The sequence below is a fragment of the Doryrhamphus excisus genome, chromosome 18 (genome assembly GCF_030265055.1).
Source record: "Doryrhamphus excisus isolate RoL2022-K1 chromosome 18, RoL_Dexc_1.0, whole genome shotgun sequence".
Taxonomy (NCBI): Eukaryota; Metazoa; Chordata; class Actinopteri; order Syngnathiformes; family Syngnathidae; genus Doryrhamphus; species Doryrhamphus excisus.
The window spans coordinates 11,335,134-11,351,505 of NC_080483.1; the positions used below are offsets into that span (position 1 = coordinate 11,335,134).

The following is a 16,372-nucleotide window of genomic DNA, read 5'->3' on the forward strand; positions in this document are numbered from 1 at the left end:
TTGTGATTACATTATAGATAAGTAAAAGCAGTATTTTTACATATGTGCACTGCATCACATTTAATTAAATTTAGGTTGCAAAATGGTGCAAAATGTTAGTATTTTTACAAATAGTAAAATCATTCCTCCGGTTTTTGGTAGAAAGTCTAGCGTGTCCATCTTTAGCTTCTATAACGGTATGTTTGCAGGCTGATGTGTTGCCTAGCAACGTCTCCTTCCAGACGTTCAGGGTTTAAAGCATTAAAAGCAACCCCCACATAGACGTCGCAATATTATAACATCACAATACAGTCACGTGGCGTGTTACAATTATATTAGCATAGCGTCTCGTCCAATAAAGAACATTGTTGTTGTTTTTTTTAAAATATTGCTATGTTCGGCGTTAGGACCCGGAAGCTCGCCATCGCGGACACCGGTTGATGACTGGGTCCACTCTGCATCTTCTCACCTGACCGGGACCTTCACATACACACACACACACGGCCCCGTCGCCCCCACGATTGCCCGACATAGAGGCGTTTGTTTGATACTCGGTGGCCGCCTCCAGTATCCGCCATGAGCCAGAGGTTCACCGTCTCCAAGACCGACAGCGACCGGCTCCCCGCGGACATCCAGGGGGAGGTGAATGAGCTCTTCGAGGGCGACGAGCCTCCGAGCGGCACCGTGGAGGTGGAGAGTGACACAGCCCCATCTCAAGAAGCAGCATCAACATCAGCATCAACATCAACCGTGGTGGAGCTGAAAGGTAGGAGACCACCCCTTCCTCTTCCACACATGTTGTATTTCATGTATTTTCATGTATTTGCTGCATGCTACATGCTAGCAGATGTGTGACATGAATGTGTAATAGCCACAATGGACAGAAATCTGATATTATCATATATGCAAAATGTATTTTTGTTCTTTTAGATTTGATTGATTGGTGCGTTTCTTGCACATTTTACTAATAAAAGCGTCAATATTTTATATAGTGGCAGTATAGCGTATATGGCTAAAATATTGGCATACTTGTGTTAATTTAGCACATGCTTGATTTTAATGATGCACACACTCACTGGCTACTTGTGCAATATACTAATATTTTTTTTGCTTATGTGATAATGATATTTGTTTCTTTAATTTAACAATAATTGTCATTCTTGTGACTAATTTGCACTTGAGTAGAACAGAGGTATTCAAAGTGCACCCGAGGGCCATTGGAATGGCTGACATAAGCAAACACACAGCATCAATCCCCCAGTAACCTGAGTATTGTATGCTTACACTATCGCCTTTTGGTATGAAGCCTTAGACCGCACAATGGCATTTTTCTTCTCTCCATGTCTTCATATATAATCTTTACAATCCACATCATAAACTCGGATGCAGCGCTGCAGAACAATCGGAACCCCCAATTTGAAAAAAAAAAGAAAAGAAAGCCATTATGGTTGCCAGTAATTATCATAAGAAAATGATGTACTATTCACAAGCAGTCTGGTGCAAATGGAAAAAACCTCTCCGCCTAAGTAAATCAATGCTCTTTCAGAGGGAGGTTTTTAAAAGAATGACATTTAAGATGAATCGTCTGGGCAGCCAGGCGTCTGAGCCAGATTTCCAGTAAGCCCAGCTCTAACTTTGCACTTCCTTTTATTATCCTATTGTTTGTTATGTGTGCTGCAGACTTTACACAGACGTTTTACTCACCGCAGAAGCTCAAGCTTTCATTTGTGACATCTGTAACCGTCATAGACGTCTACAAAGACAATAACTTGTGTATTAACCATGAATACTGATGATATGAAATGAATAAGCAGAGAGAGATGTGCCTGGGAGATTAAAACATCACAAGATCACGAGATTAATACATAACCAAATTTCAGAAAAAAAGGTCATTTTGCCAGCTTCAATATAGGTGTCCCTTGTAATGTCGTAGTTCAATTATTGCTCCCATGCTCTGTTTTTTTTTAAATATTAATAATAATTAATCTTATTAGTCATACAATATTGAAATGTAAAGGCCACTAGGCATCAGTAGTGTTCCATTAATGAGATATGACATGTCCTGACATGATAAAGTGAAAAAAAGTTCTCCTCTCATTCCATGTGGAAGTGGTAAATTGTTGGCTTCTTTGTTCTTCTTTCCCACTGTTTTAAAACTTTTCTTAAGATTAGAATACAGTAAATAAATCTGAGTCTAACTAGTTAGCTAATGGTTAATGGCTAATGGCCATCTCTTGTGTTCCTGCAGTGATTGGGTAGCCTGCACTTTACATTTACTTTGCGTAAATTCACTGACCACTGTCCTGTCTGGAACCAATTAACCGTGATAAACGAGGGATGACTGTATGTTGCCATGTACACGCGTGTCTGTTTTCCTGTTGTCTCGCCTCCAACTCACTCTGTGCTTATTTTCAGTCCCTGGACTCTTTTGCGCCATTAATCAACAGTCCTGTCAGTCTCTTTGTCTCTGGGAGGGGAGGCGGGGCCTCTAGCATACACACAGCCAATTAGGGTCTTACTGTCTCTCAGATATCTTCAATAAACTGAAGCCTGAGCCTCATTGGAGATTTACCATAGTGTCCGTGCTGCAACAGCAAATTAATGCTCAATATAAATAATATAAATAATATAAATAATAATCATAATAAATAATATATTTTATTTGTATAGCGATTTTCAAAATAGTACAAATTCTGGATTGTGATTGGGAGAATATAAACTTACAAAAACAGCAGGGGATCAAGTACTCATTTCCCCCCAATGTTACAGAGTACATACGTAATACGATATATTATCTGCCGTCTCTTATCTTGACACGACCGCCATCAATGGTCACTACAGTATAGATTCAGCCAGCCAGGTAAAGAATGGAAGCTTAATAACTGCTCTAATCACAGGCTTAATTTTCTCTACAGGAAAGGGCAAAACATCCCTTCATGCGCCCACTGCATATTGTGAATTAAAATCACACTAGTATACCTCTTCAGCACCTCCCCCCCCCCCCCCCCCACACACACACACAATGATAAATGCTCCCAGTGTGCATATTCATCCATCCGTTATGGCTCTGGCTAGAACGATGGCCATGGGGGTACCTGTCGGCACAAATCTTTTCTTCTTTGCACGCTACTTTTAAGAGATCAGGGAGAATTTTATTGAAAGACTTCTCTTCATTTCGTGTAACCTAAAATGATTTGCCTTGGTTCCTCAATGCCCACCGATTCCCTCATACATCAACTTCACAGATTGCCGTGACAATGCAGCATCACATTTCCCATTGGGGCGATCTCACAAATGGAATTGCAAGAAGACACCTGGGTATAACACGATGAAATAATACCTTATTGCTTCAGTGACATATTGAAAAAATGTTTTATACTAGATAAATCAATGATAATCCGTTTATTTAGAGTGTCTGAATCCATGGGATCGGCCCATATTCGGAACATGAATGATGACATTCCAACGTTTTAGCACAGGACTTGCTGATGTGATGCTGTTTCCATTGATCCAGACAGAGATGTGAGCAAGAAGTGTCGTCTAGCTGCCAAACACCCCCCCCACCCCCCTTTTTGACCTTCAAGCGGTGTCGAATAGATCTTCCACTGGAGTCCAAAATGGGCTGAATGCCCTGCTGGTGATGGAATTAGGAGCATTTTATCTGGCACCTGAAAAAGTGTCAAGCCATTAGATGTGTTTAAATATGCATTTATTGAGGTTGTGTTTGTTTTTGGGGGGGAGCTAAGAAGAATATAAAGTCAATTTATGTATAGCCCTCTTTGATCACATGGTCATGTTGTAATTGTGGGGAGGTGATTGTAAACAACGGCACCGCAAACCGCATTTTAAAGCATCTGCAGAATGCAAATGCAGCTACTACCACTGTATGGAAGTAATAACAAATTATACCATATCATCCATAGCAGTTAATGCCAGTGTTTTTTGACCTTGCGTTAATTAGAGACCCAGGCGGTTTATTTGCCACCGGAAACTATAGGTGAATGTGTGGTTAATTGAATAGAGGCATTAATTGAAGCATTAACAGACAGGAATGGTTTCACTTTGTTTCATTCTAACCATTCCTGTCCGGACATCCCTTCTCTTTTACACTGTAAAAAAATTCAAGTTGACTCAATTTAAAAAAAAAATTGTAACCTCGCTGCCTTAAAATTTTGATTAAATCTAACAAATTATTTCAGGTAATTTCAACTCACAACTAAGTTTCTCCAACTTAAAAGATCAAGTTCACATGACTTATTGCTTTGTTTTAGGAACTTTCTTAACTAGGTCAAATAAACAAATATTTTTTGTTGTATCAACAATAGAACTCAAGTAATCTCAACTCACTTTTGATTTAGTCTAACTAACTAGCTGAAGTAAATTCAACTCACAATTAAATTGAAATTAATTGAAATAATTTGTTAACCTGATTTGAAAATGAGTTGAGATGACTTGATTTACATCAGTAATTTATTTTGAAAACATTTAAAAACCGTTAACTTTTTGTCTTTAAAACATATTTTTAAAACATTAGCATAAGAACAATATGACTGTTTCTTACCATCTGTCAGTGTGTGGTGTGATATTTGTGATGGGTGTGTGTGTGTGCGTGCATGTACGAGTGGCACCATCACAAGCGTCTGAGCATGTGCAAAACCCATCACACTCTTGTACAAGTTGGCCACACCCACATTTCAAAGTAGAGTTGTCTCAACTTTTTGGCAAAATTTAGTTGACCTGACGCACAAAAAATAAGTTGACGGAACTAAATGCTAAATTTTTTTTTTTTTTTACAGTGTAGAGGATAAATACATTGGATCTTGAACCAATTTCTCAGACTAGAGCTGTCCTATCTAGTCCGACTATAGTGTTTGTCCCACTTAGTCATTGAGCTCGAACTCTAATGAGACCTGAACAGTCCAGTTTAGATGGATTTAGTGCCCTGAGAATACAATAACTTGGATGAATGAAAATAATATATATATATTTTTATATTTTATGATTGTTGGCTAGTCAGTAGCATTTATTATTTAGTTCATTTGTCCGTATACTGCTAATTCCATTTAGTCTGTGGGATTGTAATCAGCGCAATCAAAAGCAGCATTGATTATCTTTTACATGCTAAAAGGCTCTCAGTATGACGCAGTACAGTTCAACAGTAACAAACAACACAAGTGAACAGTTTTTAATTGTAAATAAAAGCAACATAAAAACCAGAGAGCTCTCGTTACGGGTGGAAAAACAAGCCTCAAAAATTGATCAAGCCATAAAACCTTTGTCTCAGAATTGTTTAGGCTCAGTATCTTCTGGCCATTGTACTTTTGTTCATGAAGTATTCTCTGAACAATATATTGTGATACTTTCTGTAGGCTGTTGTTGTCAAGAAGAATTGTTTTAGGGTCTTGTCTTTAACTGTTCAATGTCTGTTACTTAGTGCACCAGTGGTTTCTTTCTTCTCCAGGGCGTTCTAAATGGTTGTAGTGGCTAAGCCCAATGTTTATACAATGGTTATGATTGATATTCCATCTCAGATACACATCGATAGATAGTACTTTAGTTTTCATGTTGTTTTCACCTCTAAATGCAGTATACACAGTAGGAGTGTAAGAAAATATCATTTCGGTGATATATCGCGATACTTCGTTCCATGATACTGTATCAATATTAGAAAGTATGATATGGATATTTTTAGGCATTTATCATAGACTGTATATGGTATTTATTCAAGTGCAGACACGGCAAAGGTTAATTTCTGATTTTAATTTAAACCTCCGATCGTTAGGTGGCAGCACTTACGTAGTTAATTAGGCAAGGACGTTGAACGAGATTCACGAGTGAAACATTTGAGCAGGATCTTAGGACATATTTTAATTTATTTGTTTTTTATGTTTTTTTTGTTGTAAATTTAAAGCTGCATGTTAAAGCTTTATTTATCCACATATGCTACACTTTAAGTTTTTACAGAGTTTGTGATACAGTATAACATACTGTTTTGATCGGATAAAAATGTGTTTAGTAAGTGCATATTGTTGGTGTAATTCAGTTTTTTCCAGGAAATAATCTTTAACTACAAGAAAAACAAAAAAAATCGCCTTCTTAACAGTATCGTGATACATATATCGTATCGTGAGCCTAGTATCACAATACGTATCGTATCGCCAGATTCTTGCCAATACACACAGGCACAACATATGCTACCCAATCTGAAACTCAGCCTATACATTCAGTGCTCTTTATTGATTGAATAAGCAATGCAATAGGAAACACACCTGTCAGTCACATGTTTATTTATATAGAATCCTACTTTGCACAAATTCACTTATCACTGGAACCAATTAACCACTTTAAACGAGGGATTACAATAAAGAAATGCACTTTTATCATACAAGGATATGTGGTGGTTGGGTCTATCTGCACCTGTACCTGGACTGTACCACTTTAGTTCTAAAAGCGATGAGACATTTATGGTCTGTATGAACTATTATGTTCTTTCTCGGGGAGAATATCTTGACAAATCTATACAAAAAAAGAATGTGATGAATCCAATTTAGTGTTCTAAAAATTGAGCAGACATATGCAATGCTGCAAAGAGACACTAGGAGGCGCTTGTGTTCCTTTATCTCATTTGTGAAGCTTGGTACTGCTGTCAGAATCATGTGGTTAAAAAACTCATGTGAGAGAGGGATCAGAAGACCAGTAAATTACACAACAGTCTGTATTGTGTGTGTGTGTGTGTGTGTGTGTGTGTGTGTGTGTGTGTGTGTGTGAAATGGAAGGTGCGTGCTAAGCATATGGCTGACCGAACAATGTGATGAGATAGAGAGAAGAATAATGGGAAAGGGTTGCAGGAGAAGAGGGGGAGTAAATCTCCCAGAAATCCTCATGGTGTTACGTAACTGTGTGCAAATGTGGTGATGGCGGGTGGGGGTAAGGGGGGGTGTTACAGGGGTTTGTGTGGGTATTTGTGTGCATTTATTTCTTCATGTATGTTTGTGTGCAGCGTGTGTGTTCAGCCCCGATTGATAGGAAGTGACAAAATCCTCCTCACGTTGAGGCGGGCTGTAGGGCAAGACCCCTGTGACACTAACATGGGATGAAGCAGAGGGAGTAGGCGTGCAGGAAACCGGGGGGGTTACGTCAAGCAGGGTGAGATAGGACATTTCCTGCACTACCTGGCAACCCCGTATCACAGAGAATCCTTTACAGGTCAGCAGAGCTACTTACAAGGGGCAACGGAGGTCTTGAACCTAAACACACACATGCACACGCCACCAGCAAAAATCTAAATTATTAGATAAAGACAATATATTTTCCTTTAAAATCAGCTCATTGATTATCCAAGTGGCAAAAATGGAGGCTTTGAAGTCCACCAAATGAGAGTCAAGAGCTCAGGCTGTCATCTCGATATCCAGCACGACTCTTAAAGTGTCAGGATGTGAGGTTTACCCGTTATATGTACTCACCCCCATAAGCCATACTCTCATCCGAGTCACGGCCTCAATATACCGTATTTTCTGGAATATAAGTCGCTCCAGAGTATAAGTCGCAACAAGGCCAAAAATGCATAATTAGGTACAAAAAAACATACAAAAGTCGCACTGGAGTATAATTGGTTTTATTTTTAATACTTGTATTGCTTTGCTTCTTGTTTTTAATATTTTAATGTCTATTTTACTATTTTATTTCTTATTTGATTTTTTAGTTTTGGATTAAATTCAATTTGTACCTTTATTTATTGTATTTTATTTTTACTTTGTATTTTACTAGTCTGTGCAGCACTGTGCTATATAAATAAAGTGGATTGGATGTCGCATTTTTTGCGGGTAATTTATTTTACAAACAACTTGACCAAAACAGACATTATGTCATCTTGGAAGTCAAGTTCTAACAATAAAATAATAGAGAAAAGGCTGAATAGGTGTAAGATATGCTAACACAATGGTTATTCAGCTACACAAAAAATAAACATAACAGTTTTTTCATTTATAAGTCACTCTGGAGTATAAGTGTCTTTTTATTTGAATCGGTTTTATTTTTTATTCTTTTATTGCTTTGCTTCTTGTTTTTAATATTTTAATATCTATTTTACAATTTGATTTCTTATTTGATCTTTTGGATTAAATTCAATTTGTACCTTTATTTATTGTATTTTATTTTTACGTTTTATTTTACTAGTCTGTGCAGCACTTTGGAAACTCTGTTTATAAAATGTGCTATATAAATAAAGTGGATTGGATTGGAAGTCACAGTTTTTTGCGGGTAATTTATTTTACCCGACTTGACCAAAACAGACATTACGTCCTCTTGGAAGGCAAGTGTGTAAGATGTGTATGTGTAAGATATGCTAACACAATGGTTATTTAGCTACACAAAAAATAAACATGAACAGAAAAGGTGTCCAGTGTTTATGTAACATAAACCGTTTTTTCATTGATAAGTCGCTCTGGAGTATAAGTCGCAGGAACAGCCAACCTATGAAAAAAAGTGTGACTTATATTCCGGAAAATACGGTAATGCATGCCCGTTACGGGTCCACCCGTTTGAACCATGGTCCACTGAATGCTAAAACCCCAACTGTCCACACTGTCTGGTACCTGTTACACTTCGCTGCCTCATTGATCACTTTTGGGGGAGGGGGTCCGAAAACCAGCCTGTATCTGCTGTGACCAGGCCATGTGTACAGCCACAATGCCATCAATACAGTAAAATACACCTGTGTTGTGGATGGAGTGGATATGGACAACATATTATGTATTTTAATGATGGTATTTTGAAGATAGCAACCTTGTTTGGGATGCTCTTGATCAGGCAAACTGTGCTTTTTTGTCTACATTGAAAACATTTTAGATTTTTCAGTTCAGCTCCTAAAAAACGGGAGCAAAAGCTAACCTTGTTGAGCCTTTCAGTGTCTTAATCTTTTCACATGACAAAACCACTTGAGTGCAATTAGGTCTTGTCTTGGTCTGCACAGAATTCCATCACATGGGTTTGATGGACAACTTGATTGCAGTACTCATTCCGACTCCTCTCTTACAAGTTCATCATTTTGGCCTTTTAACCTTTTTGGGAAACAGCCGCTTTGGGAGCGAACAGGACAGATGTTCCAAGCCTCTATTGAGCCATGACAAGCTATTTATCTTCTTGCCTTTGTCTCCCTCTCAGCTGTCTCACCTTTCTTTCTCCGATCTGTGTGACCTTTTCCTTTTATCTCGCTGCCAAAAGCAAGAGCGCCTCACAGAGCAGCGGTGACAATGAGCATTTTGAAGGAGGCCCTCCAAACAGCCTCTTTTCTGTCCCGCAGTCATTTATTCCATTGCCGCGTCCTCGCTGTTGGACCAGCAAACTGCAGATCGATCTATGCGCCTCTTTGTCGTAAGTAGCGCAACAACGTTTTTTTAACTACGTCACGTCTCAAGCCCGGCTAGATGGATCTTGGGCTTGCTTTGTTAAGAATGGAAGAGAGACTGAGGCTGAGGATGAAGACTGTCTTGTAAATAAGAAGGTAAAGATCGAGATCCCGACTGTTCTCCCTCCTCTCTCCCAGAGTGAGTGAAAGCAGATGGAGGACAGCTTCATAGCGCCTCCCCCCCCCGGCACGCCATCACACCCCGGCTCCTTAAATGAAACCTTTTCCTTCCATAACGTCAATTTTTTTTTTTTTTGCCATCACCCTTCCTCTGTATTTTATCCAGTCTCTCGTCTACCGTTCCTTCCCGTCTCGCTTACCCACCCCCTCACTCTTGCAACCTCGCTCCCCTTGGTTTTGGTGCATTGCAGTGGCTCCCATCGCCACGTTGAAGACACAACAGCCTCGGCGAACGAGGTCTCCCCTTCTCACTCAGTATCACTTTCTCTCTCTCTCGCTCTCATGTCTCTCACAGGCTTACGTTCCCTTGGTCACTCCGGTCCCTTATTTTAGCCCCAATTTCCCATCCCTTCCACTCTCCCTCCCCGGGCTCTTTCACTCTCTCTCTGTCTCTCCGAGGCTTATCGCCAGCCAGAGACAAAGACGTGTGAATGAGGCGAACTGGAGCCGCAACCATTTCAAATAAAGCAGCGCCCGATTTGGAAACAAATAAAAAAGGAACGGACACAATCCCTTGCCCTGGTTCCTGCAATGAAAGGCTCGCATACTTCCACACCGCTGCCTTCAGAAACAGTTTCTTATCGAACAGTCGCAAAGACAACCACCTCAGACGTTGAATAGACCTGAATAGATTTACAAGGCGAGGCACCCTTGGAGGTGACTGGCATGGTGTCAAAGCATCAATCCCGCGCCACCTGCTGTCACTCTGGAAGTGCCAGCATTTATTAAACATGTTTGATGAGGTGTTCTTTCCTGGTTTTCTTTATTCTCAACAGCATGAGTGGGACCGACGGGCGCATAAGATTTCAGCATCACATAGTGTCCGTGGCTAGTCTTTTGGGAAGGATCAAAAACAATGTGGGGTGTAGATAGACTAGTCTTGGTGTCCATAAGAACGAGAACTTATGTTTTAATCTCACAAAATCTTGTGATATTAAATCTTGTGGCACCTTATAGCAACAGTTTTTGATGCTCTATGAAAATATTTTATTCCTAAATTACGAATTATTTTCACTTACTGTATCACGGTCGGGTCTGGAACCATTCAATGATGGTAATGGTAATGGTAATGGTAATGGTTTTATTTCAACATGCATCAGATTACAATTGAATGCATCCCATAATCAGTTCACAGTTCAAAAGGAGTAGGAAGAAGCAAAGCTTATTAAATCCTACCCCTCCATCTGGTACTTTTACAATCAGTTACTGTTACATTTGTTCACTTCCTGCTTTCCTAATATAGTTTAAGTTTTTTTTTATATATGTTTTTTAATTTTTAATTTTTTTTCCTCACGTACTGAAGTATGAGGTGACCATATGAGAGATTGCTTTTATAAGAAAACTGTGGACCGGGACTTGATGAGTAGGTCAACATAGTTTTCCATATCAGTGTGACATGAACATTATTTTAGATTATTATAGGTTATATTTCTCACATTTTATAAAAGAAATAATAGAAATACACCACCATGCTATTGGCTGGTGACCGACCAGCCCAGGGCGTACCCTGTCTCCCACCCAAAGTCAGCTATGATAGGATCCAAGATTCCCCTGTAACCCCAGTAAGGACAAGTGAAGGACAAATGAATGAATGAATGAAATACTGAAAAATAATCCAGAAAGTAAAAACCTACAGCAAGCTAACTCGCATATGCCTTTTGATTAATGACACTGGATGCCAGCTTCTTAGTGCTTGGACAATTTCATTAACACATTAACATATTTGTAATTTCTGCATATTTTTTACTCGTCCATATCTTCAGTGTAGTGCTGACTCTGTAGGTCAACTGAGCTGAAACACTCCAAAATAATCTAGAAACTCAAAACCAGTGAAAAGCTTAAATAAAGACACAGATATGTTGTATAACAAATGTATCGCAACAAATGTTGTGCTCTGGCGCTACCTAGAAAACAAACTGAAATTGACCATTCCATTTCACCACGTCACACTTACTGTATGTACTCATTTAAGGTAAATTCTATAATTGTCCATGTTCCTTTGCTTATGTAATTTATGTAATTTTGCCTCATAATGATACACGCATTGCCACAAACTTCAGATTTAAATTGCCTTGGTCCCCTCTGCCCTTTTAATCTTTGCATTGCCGACTTTGTCAGGCATGATGAAGTCCCGGATTTATCGCCGTCGCTCCAAGTGCCTTTTGTATTTGAGCCAAAGTTTAATATCTACCCGAGAACCGGCCAGAAGTATAGTCCATCAAATACGCAGCAATGACACATCTGCAAATGGGGCCAGAATTCAGTGTTAGGAGAGTCACACAGACATGAATCCTTTCATGTTGTGTTTATTTGCTGTTTTCTGTTGGACTGGCCACTTCAAATATACAATTTCATGTAGTCATTTGGCCTTAAAAACAGCTTCTTGATTGTGGTAGCTGTACAGGGACTTGCAAAATAGCATATTTCATTGCCATGGCAACACAGCATCCCTTGCTTTTATATGGGGACCAGACAGTACTCCTTCACTATAGTGGCTGAAAAGTGTTATTACACTTCACAACAATAGGGGGAGCCCTAGAGACAAATGGTGAATAGTTTATGTAATAATGAGTTGCTAAGTAGGGTTGAGTGGTTAGCCCGCAGAACTCACAGCTAGGAGACACGAGTTCAATCCCACCCTCGGTCATCTCGGTGTGTTCTCCCTGTGCATGCGTGGTTTTTTTACTGGTACTCCGGTTTCCTCCCGCATTCCAAAAACATGCTAGGCAACGCCAATGTTAGACTGTTTGTCTATATATACCAGTCCAGGGTGTACCCCGCCTCTCGCCCAAAGACAGCTGGGATAGGCTCCAGCACCCCCGCGACCCTTGTGAGGATAAGCAGTAGAAAAATGAATGAATGAGTTGCTAACTAAACTAAACTAAACTAAACTAAACTAAACTAAACTAAACTAAACTAAACTAAACTAAACTAAACTAAACTAAACTAAACTAAACTAAACTAAACTAAACTAAACTAAACTAAACTAAACTAAACTAAACTAAACTAAACTAAACTAAGTAACTAAGTTATGGGGCCCATCTTTGAGATGTAACGACAGTGCAGCCATATGCTGTAATTGTCGAAAAAACATTGGTATGGTAAAGTTTTTTTTAAATTTCTTAAACATGAAATTTGTGAGTCTTAAACATCACATGGTTTCATCTGCACAATTCAAAATGTCTGAAAAGCAGCAGCAAACAGCAGAGTTTAGTTAATCTTTCCTCTTCCCCATGTCTGTTACCGAAAATGCATTCACACCATATCACTCTGGGCTCACACTGAATCCATTGTGGCTGCGGTCCTGATCCAGTCCGGCTTGCAGCAAAGTGCACTAAGAGTCAGCTCACAAGAGTAGATGTTCACGTGATAACTAGCCTTATACAGGAAGTTCTTTATTTACTTTTATTATAAAGTCTGTACTAAAATGAATCAGGATAAGCGACATAGAAAATAGATAGCTGGGATTTAATAACAAGGAGAAAATGGGAATACATTTAATAATAAATAGCAATGAGCTAGATTAGAGTGTCGACTGAAATAAACAAGTAAACTTGTACAATTTATAAGTGATATTACTACTAATACACTTACACATAACACAAAGCTGCAGGCTATTAAAAAATATATACAGTATAACTTCTTAGCATATCTCTGTTGGATTGGTTTTGGCCTGTTTACAAAACTAAAAATATCAACATGGTCCCTGGCATCCTTTGATTTGTTTTATTTCCCTCTGAGGGAAAAGCTTGGACACCTCTTCACTTACACAAACAAATATATATATATATATATATATATATACGGTCATGTACGGGGTATCATCATTCCTTATCTAACTGGCAAATTTGGGGATTTTGTCTGGTCATGTGAAAGCACACATTGTCTTCACAGGGTTACATGTAAAAAGCAAACACTTAATCCTGCTCTGTTGTTGCGTAAAATATGCTAATGTTACCTATGAAATGTGATAATAACATCTGTGCCTGGTAATTACAGCATGTATTTAAAACGATACAATCAAGACAACCAAGCTGGCTATTTGGATTCACTCGAACACGTCGTTATGGAGTTATTTAGCAATTGACCTGTTCTGTTCGGCTCGCTGCACATTAACCCCCATCACCCCCGCCCCTCCCTCCCCCAAATGGGGGCAAACCCAGCGTGAAGTGGCGATGGTTATAATTGTAGCTATTTAAAGCCAACACTCCCACTTGTGAGAAGCCAAGCCTTTAGAATTCCATGCGTGCATTATGTAACGATGTGTCTTTCGTGCTTGAACTCTTCTTCAGGCGCAGGCTTACTTTATTAATGACAGCGATTGCATGATTGGGTGCGAGTCGATGTGTGTGTTTGTGTGTTATAACAGTGATGTCATATCTGTTTACATGTGCCAGAGCATGCGGATTCCCATGCACTTGACATGACGACAAGAAAGGTCAGGGTTCGCCTTCCTGGGTGATTTCAAGAGGACGTGTCAAGAGTTTGCACAGATTAGCCACATTGGCTCAATGGCATATGACATGCTGTGTTCACTGACTGTACTTCTCACAGTTGTGTATCACTCTGGTGGGTGACAAAATAAGAGTTGCTATGCACTGTGTTGTTATCTTCTTTCTGCCTGCGATTAACATCCTGGTCTGTCTATTTTATGGATTGATTCATTTACAGTTTGGTCTAAAATTACAGCAAATTGGAAATTGGAGTCAATATTTTATTGAGTTTGTGTTGTTTGGCAGTGCAATTGTCACTATAACTCAGACAAGAATAAAGGCTTATTCAACTCCGGAGCCTATCCCAGCTGTCTTCGGACGAGAGGCGGGGTACACCCTGGACTGGTCGCCAGCCAATCACAGGGCACAATAGACAAACAACCATTCACACTCACATTCACGGAGCAAAGTAAACATTCACATTACATTTATCACTGTATTACAGATAAATACTATTAACTCCTAAGGCTGCATGGTGGTCGAGTGGTTAGCACGCAAGCCTCACAGCCAGGAGACCCAAGTTCAATTCCACCCTGGGCCATCTCTGTGTGGAGTTTGCATGTTCTCCCCGTGTATGCGTGGGTTTTCTCCGGGTACTCCGATTTCCTCCCACATTCCAAAAACATGCTAGGTTAATTGGCGACTCCAAATTGTCCATAGGTATGAATGTGAGTGTGAATGGTTGTTTGTCTATATGTGCCCTGTGATTGGCTGGCGACCAGTCCAGGGTGTACCCCGCCTCTCGCCCGAAGACAGCTGGGATAGGCTCCAGCACCCACGCGACCTTCGTGAGGATAAGCCTTGTTAACAAGGTCTTTCCACAGGGCCAGACGATGCCCCTCAAATCATACATTGCGATCAGCATCAGTAGTTCTGAAACTTTTCTGACACACTTTATATGTAAAAAGGTGCCAAAGTACACAATAGTGTTGATAGTATCCACAAAATCTGTTTGAGACAGGTGTGGACAAACACAGCACATTAGCATTAATGTTGCAGGCACACAAAATGGTGCGTTCCCAGTAGGGACTTACGGAAAGCGCTTTTAAACCGTCTAAATTCCAGCATCAGGGATAGATTGTGTCCTGCACACACTTCCAATAAACAATTGTGAGACCTCTGAGACTCACTCGAAATTGTTGAACAATATTGTGATATGGGACCTTTAAAAACTCACCGAATGAGGTCTTTTATGTGATCCTTTATGTGATCCTTCTGGGCTGAGTTGATTCTTGACCCTGTCCATCTTGTCAGCAGCTTATGTTGACGCTGTCATTGGCTATCTCTGGATGTCTTTCAACTCTCAAGTCCCTGCGTCTCTCAGCCAAAGGGGAGTTAATTGAAATTGATTTTGTACTCCCATCAAGGAAAGTAAAGAATCTGACATGTAACATTGTTGCTAGCAGATCCGCCCTACTTCCTGTGCAATTCCAAAGGTAAATATTAGCGGTGATCGGTAATTGATCGTTATTGAACGATATCAGTGAAAAAGCACGGTATCGGTAACGGTACTTGCTTTAAAACGCCAATCAGCTCCACCACAGAAGAAGGATATCTGCCGTTTGTGAGACTTCCTGTCTTTTTGAGAGCGATATAAATTTTGCACCCTGCAAAACAGGGCGAGTGAGATTGGTGAGTTTGAGGCTCGCAATGTGATCATCTGTCAGTCAGAGGCTATAAAACCTGCTGTACTAGTAAGTATGGACACAATTTGGGAATGAGTACCGCCTCAGTACAGATTTAGGAGCATGCAGACACTATGTAGCACTTTTAGTGCAGGAGGAACTTTTGTTGTGTGCAGGGCTGCATTGGGCCACGAATGATGTGTGACGCTTGTGTCCTCTGTAACCACTTCTGACTCTGTGGTGGCAAAACATGCTTCAAAAAATGATGCTTGGAAAAGCTTTAGATTGGTGTGGCATTTGAGGGCGCGTGAGATTGGTGAGTTTGAGGCTCATGATGCGATCATCCATCAGGCAGCGGCTGTAAAGACCCGGTCCCAAGCCCCGGTCCCAACCTGCTCTACTTGTAAATATGGATAAAATTTGGGGATGAGTACCGCCTCAGTACAGATTTGGGAACATGCAGATACTATGTAGTGCAGGAGGAACTTTTGTTGTGTGCAGTGCTGCGTCGGGCCGCGGATGACATGTGACGCGTGTGCACCACTTCTGATTCTGTGGTGGGTGCACATCAATCTTTGCACCTCATCAGCTCATGTGGAAACGTGCGTTGTGCACACTGATTTCAGCAGTGGTGCCAAGCTGATGGACGAGTGCCGACATTTTGTCTTCTCTCTGAGCACAGAAGAGGG

General features: G+C 40.1%; 1 protein-coding gene across 3 annotated transcripts in view; it reads left to right on the forward strand.

The window, feature by feature from the left end:
- The first annotated feature begins 415 nt into the window (after positions 1 to 415).
- The window catches only part of slc12a5a (solute carrier family 12 member 5a), a 134,958-nt gene continuing 119,001 nt past the window's right edge, over positions 416 to 16,372 (forward strand). Inside the window, exon 1 of one of the 3 annotated variants that reach the window (XM_058054698.1) lies at positions 416 to 745. In XM_058054698.1, coding sequence (XP_057910681.1) covers positions 556 to 745 — 190 coding nt within the window. In that variant the 5' untranslated portion in view covers positions 416 to 555. The remainder of the gene's footprint in view (positions 746 to 16,372) is intronic. The other 2 variants (XM_058054699.1, XM_058054700.1) reach the window with 2 other exon arrangements.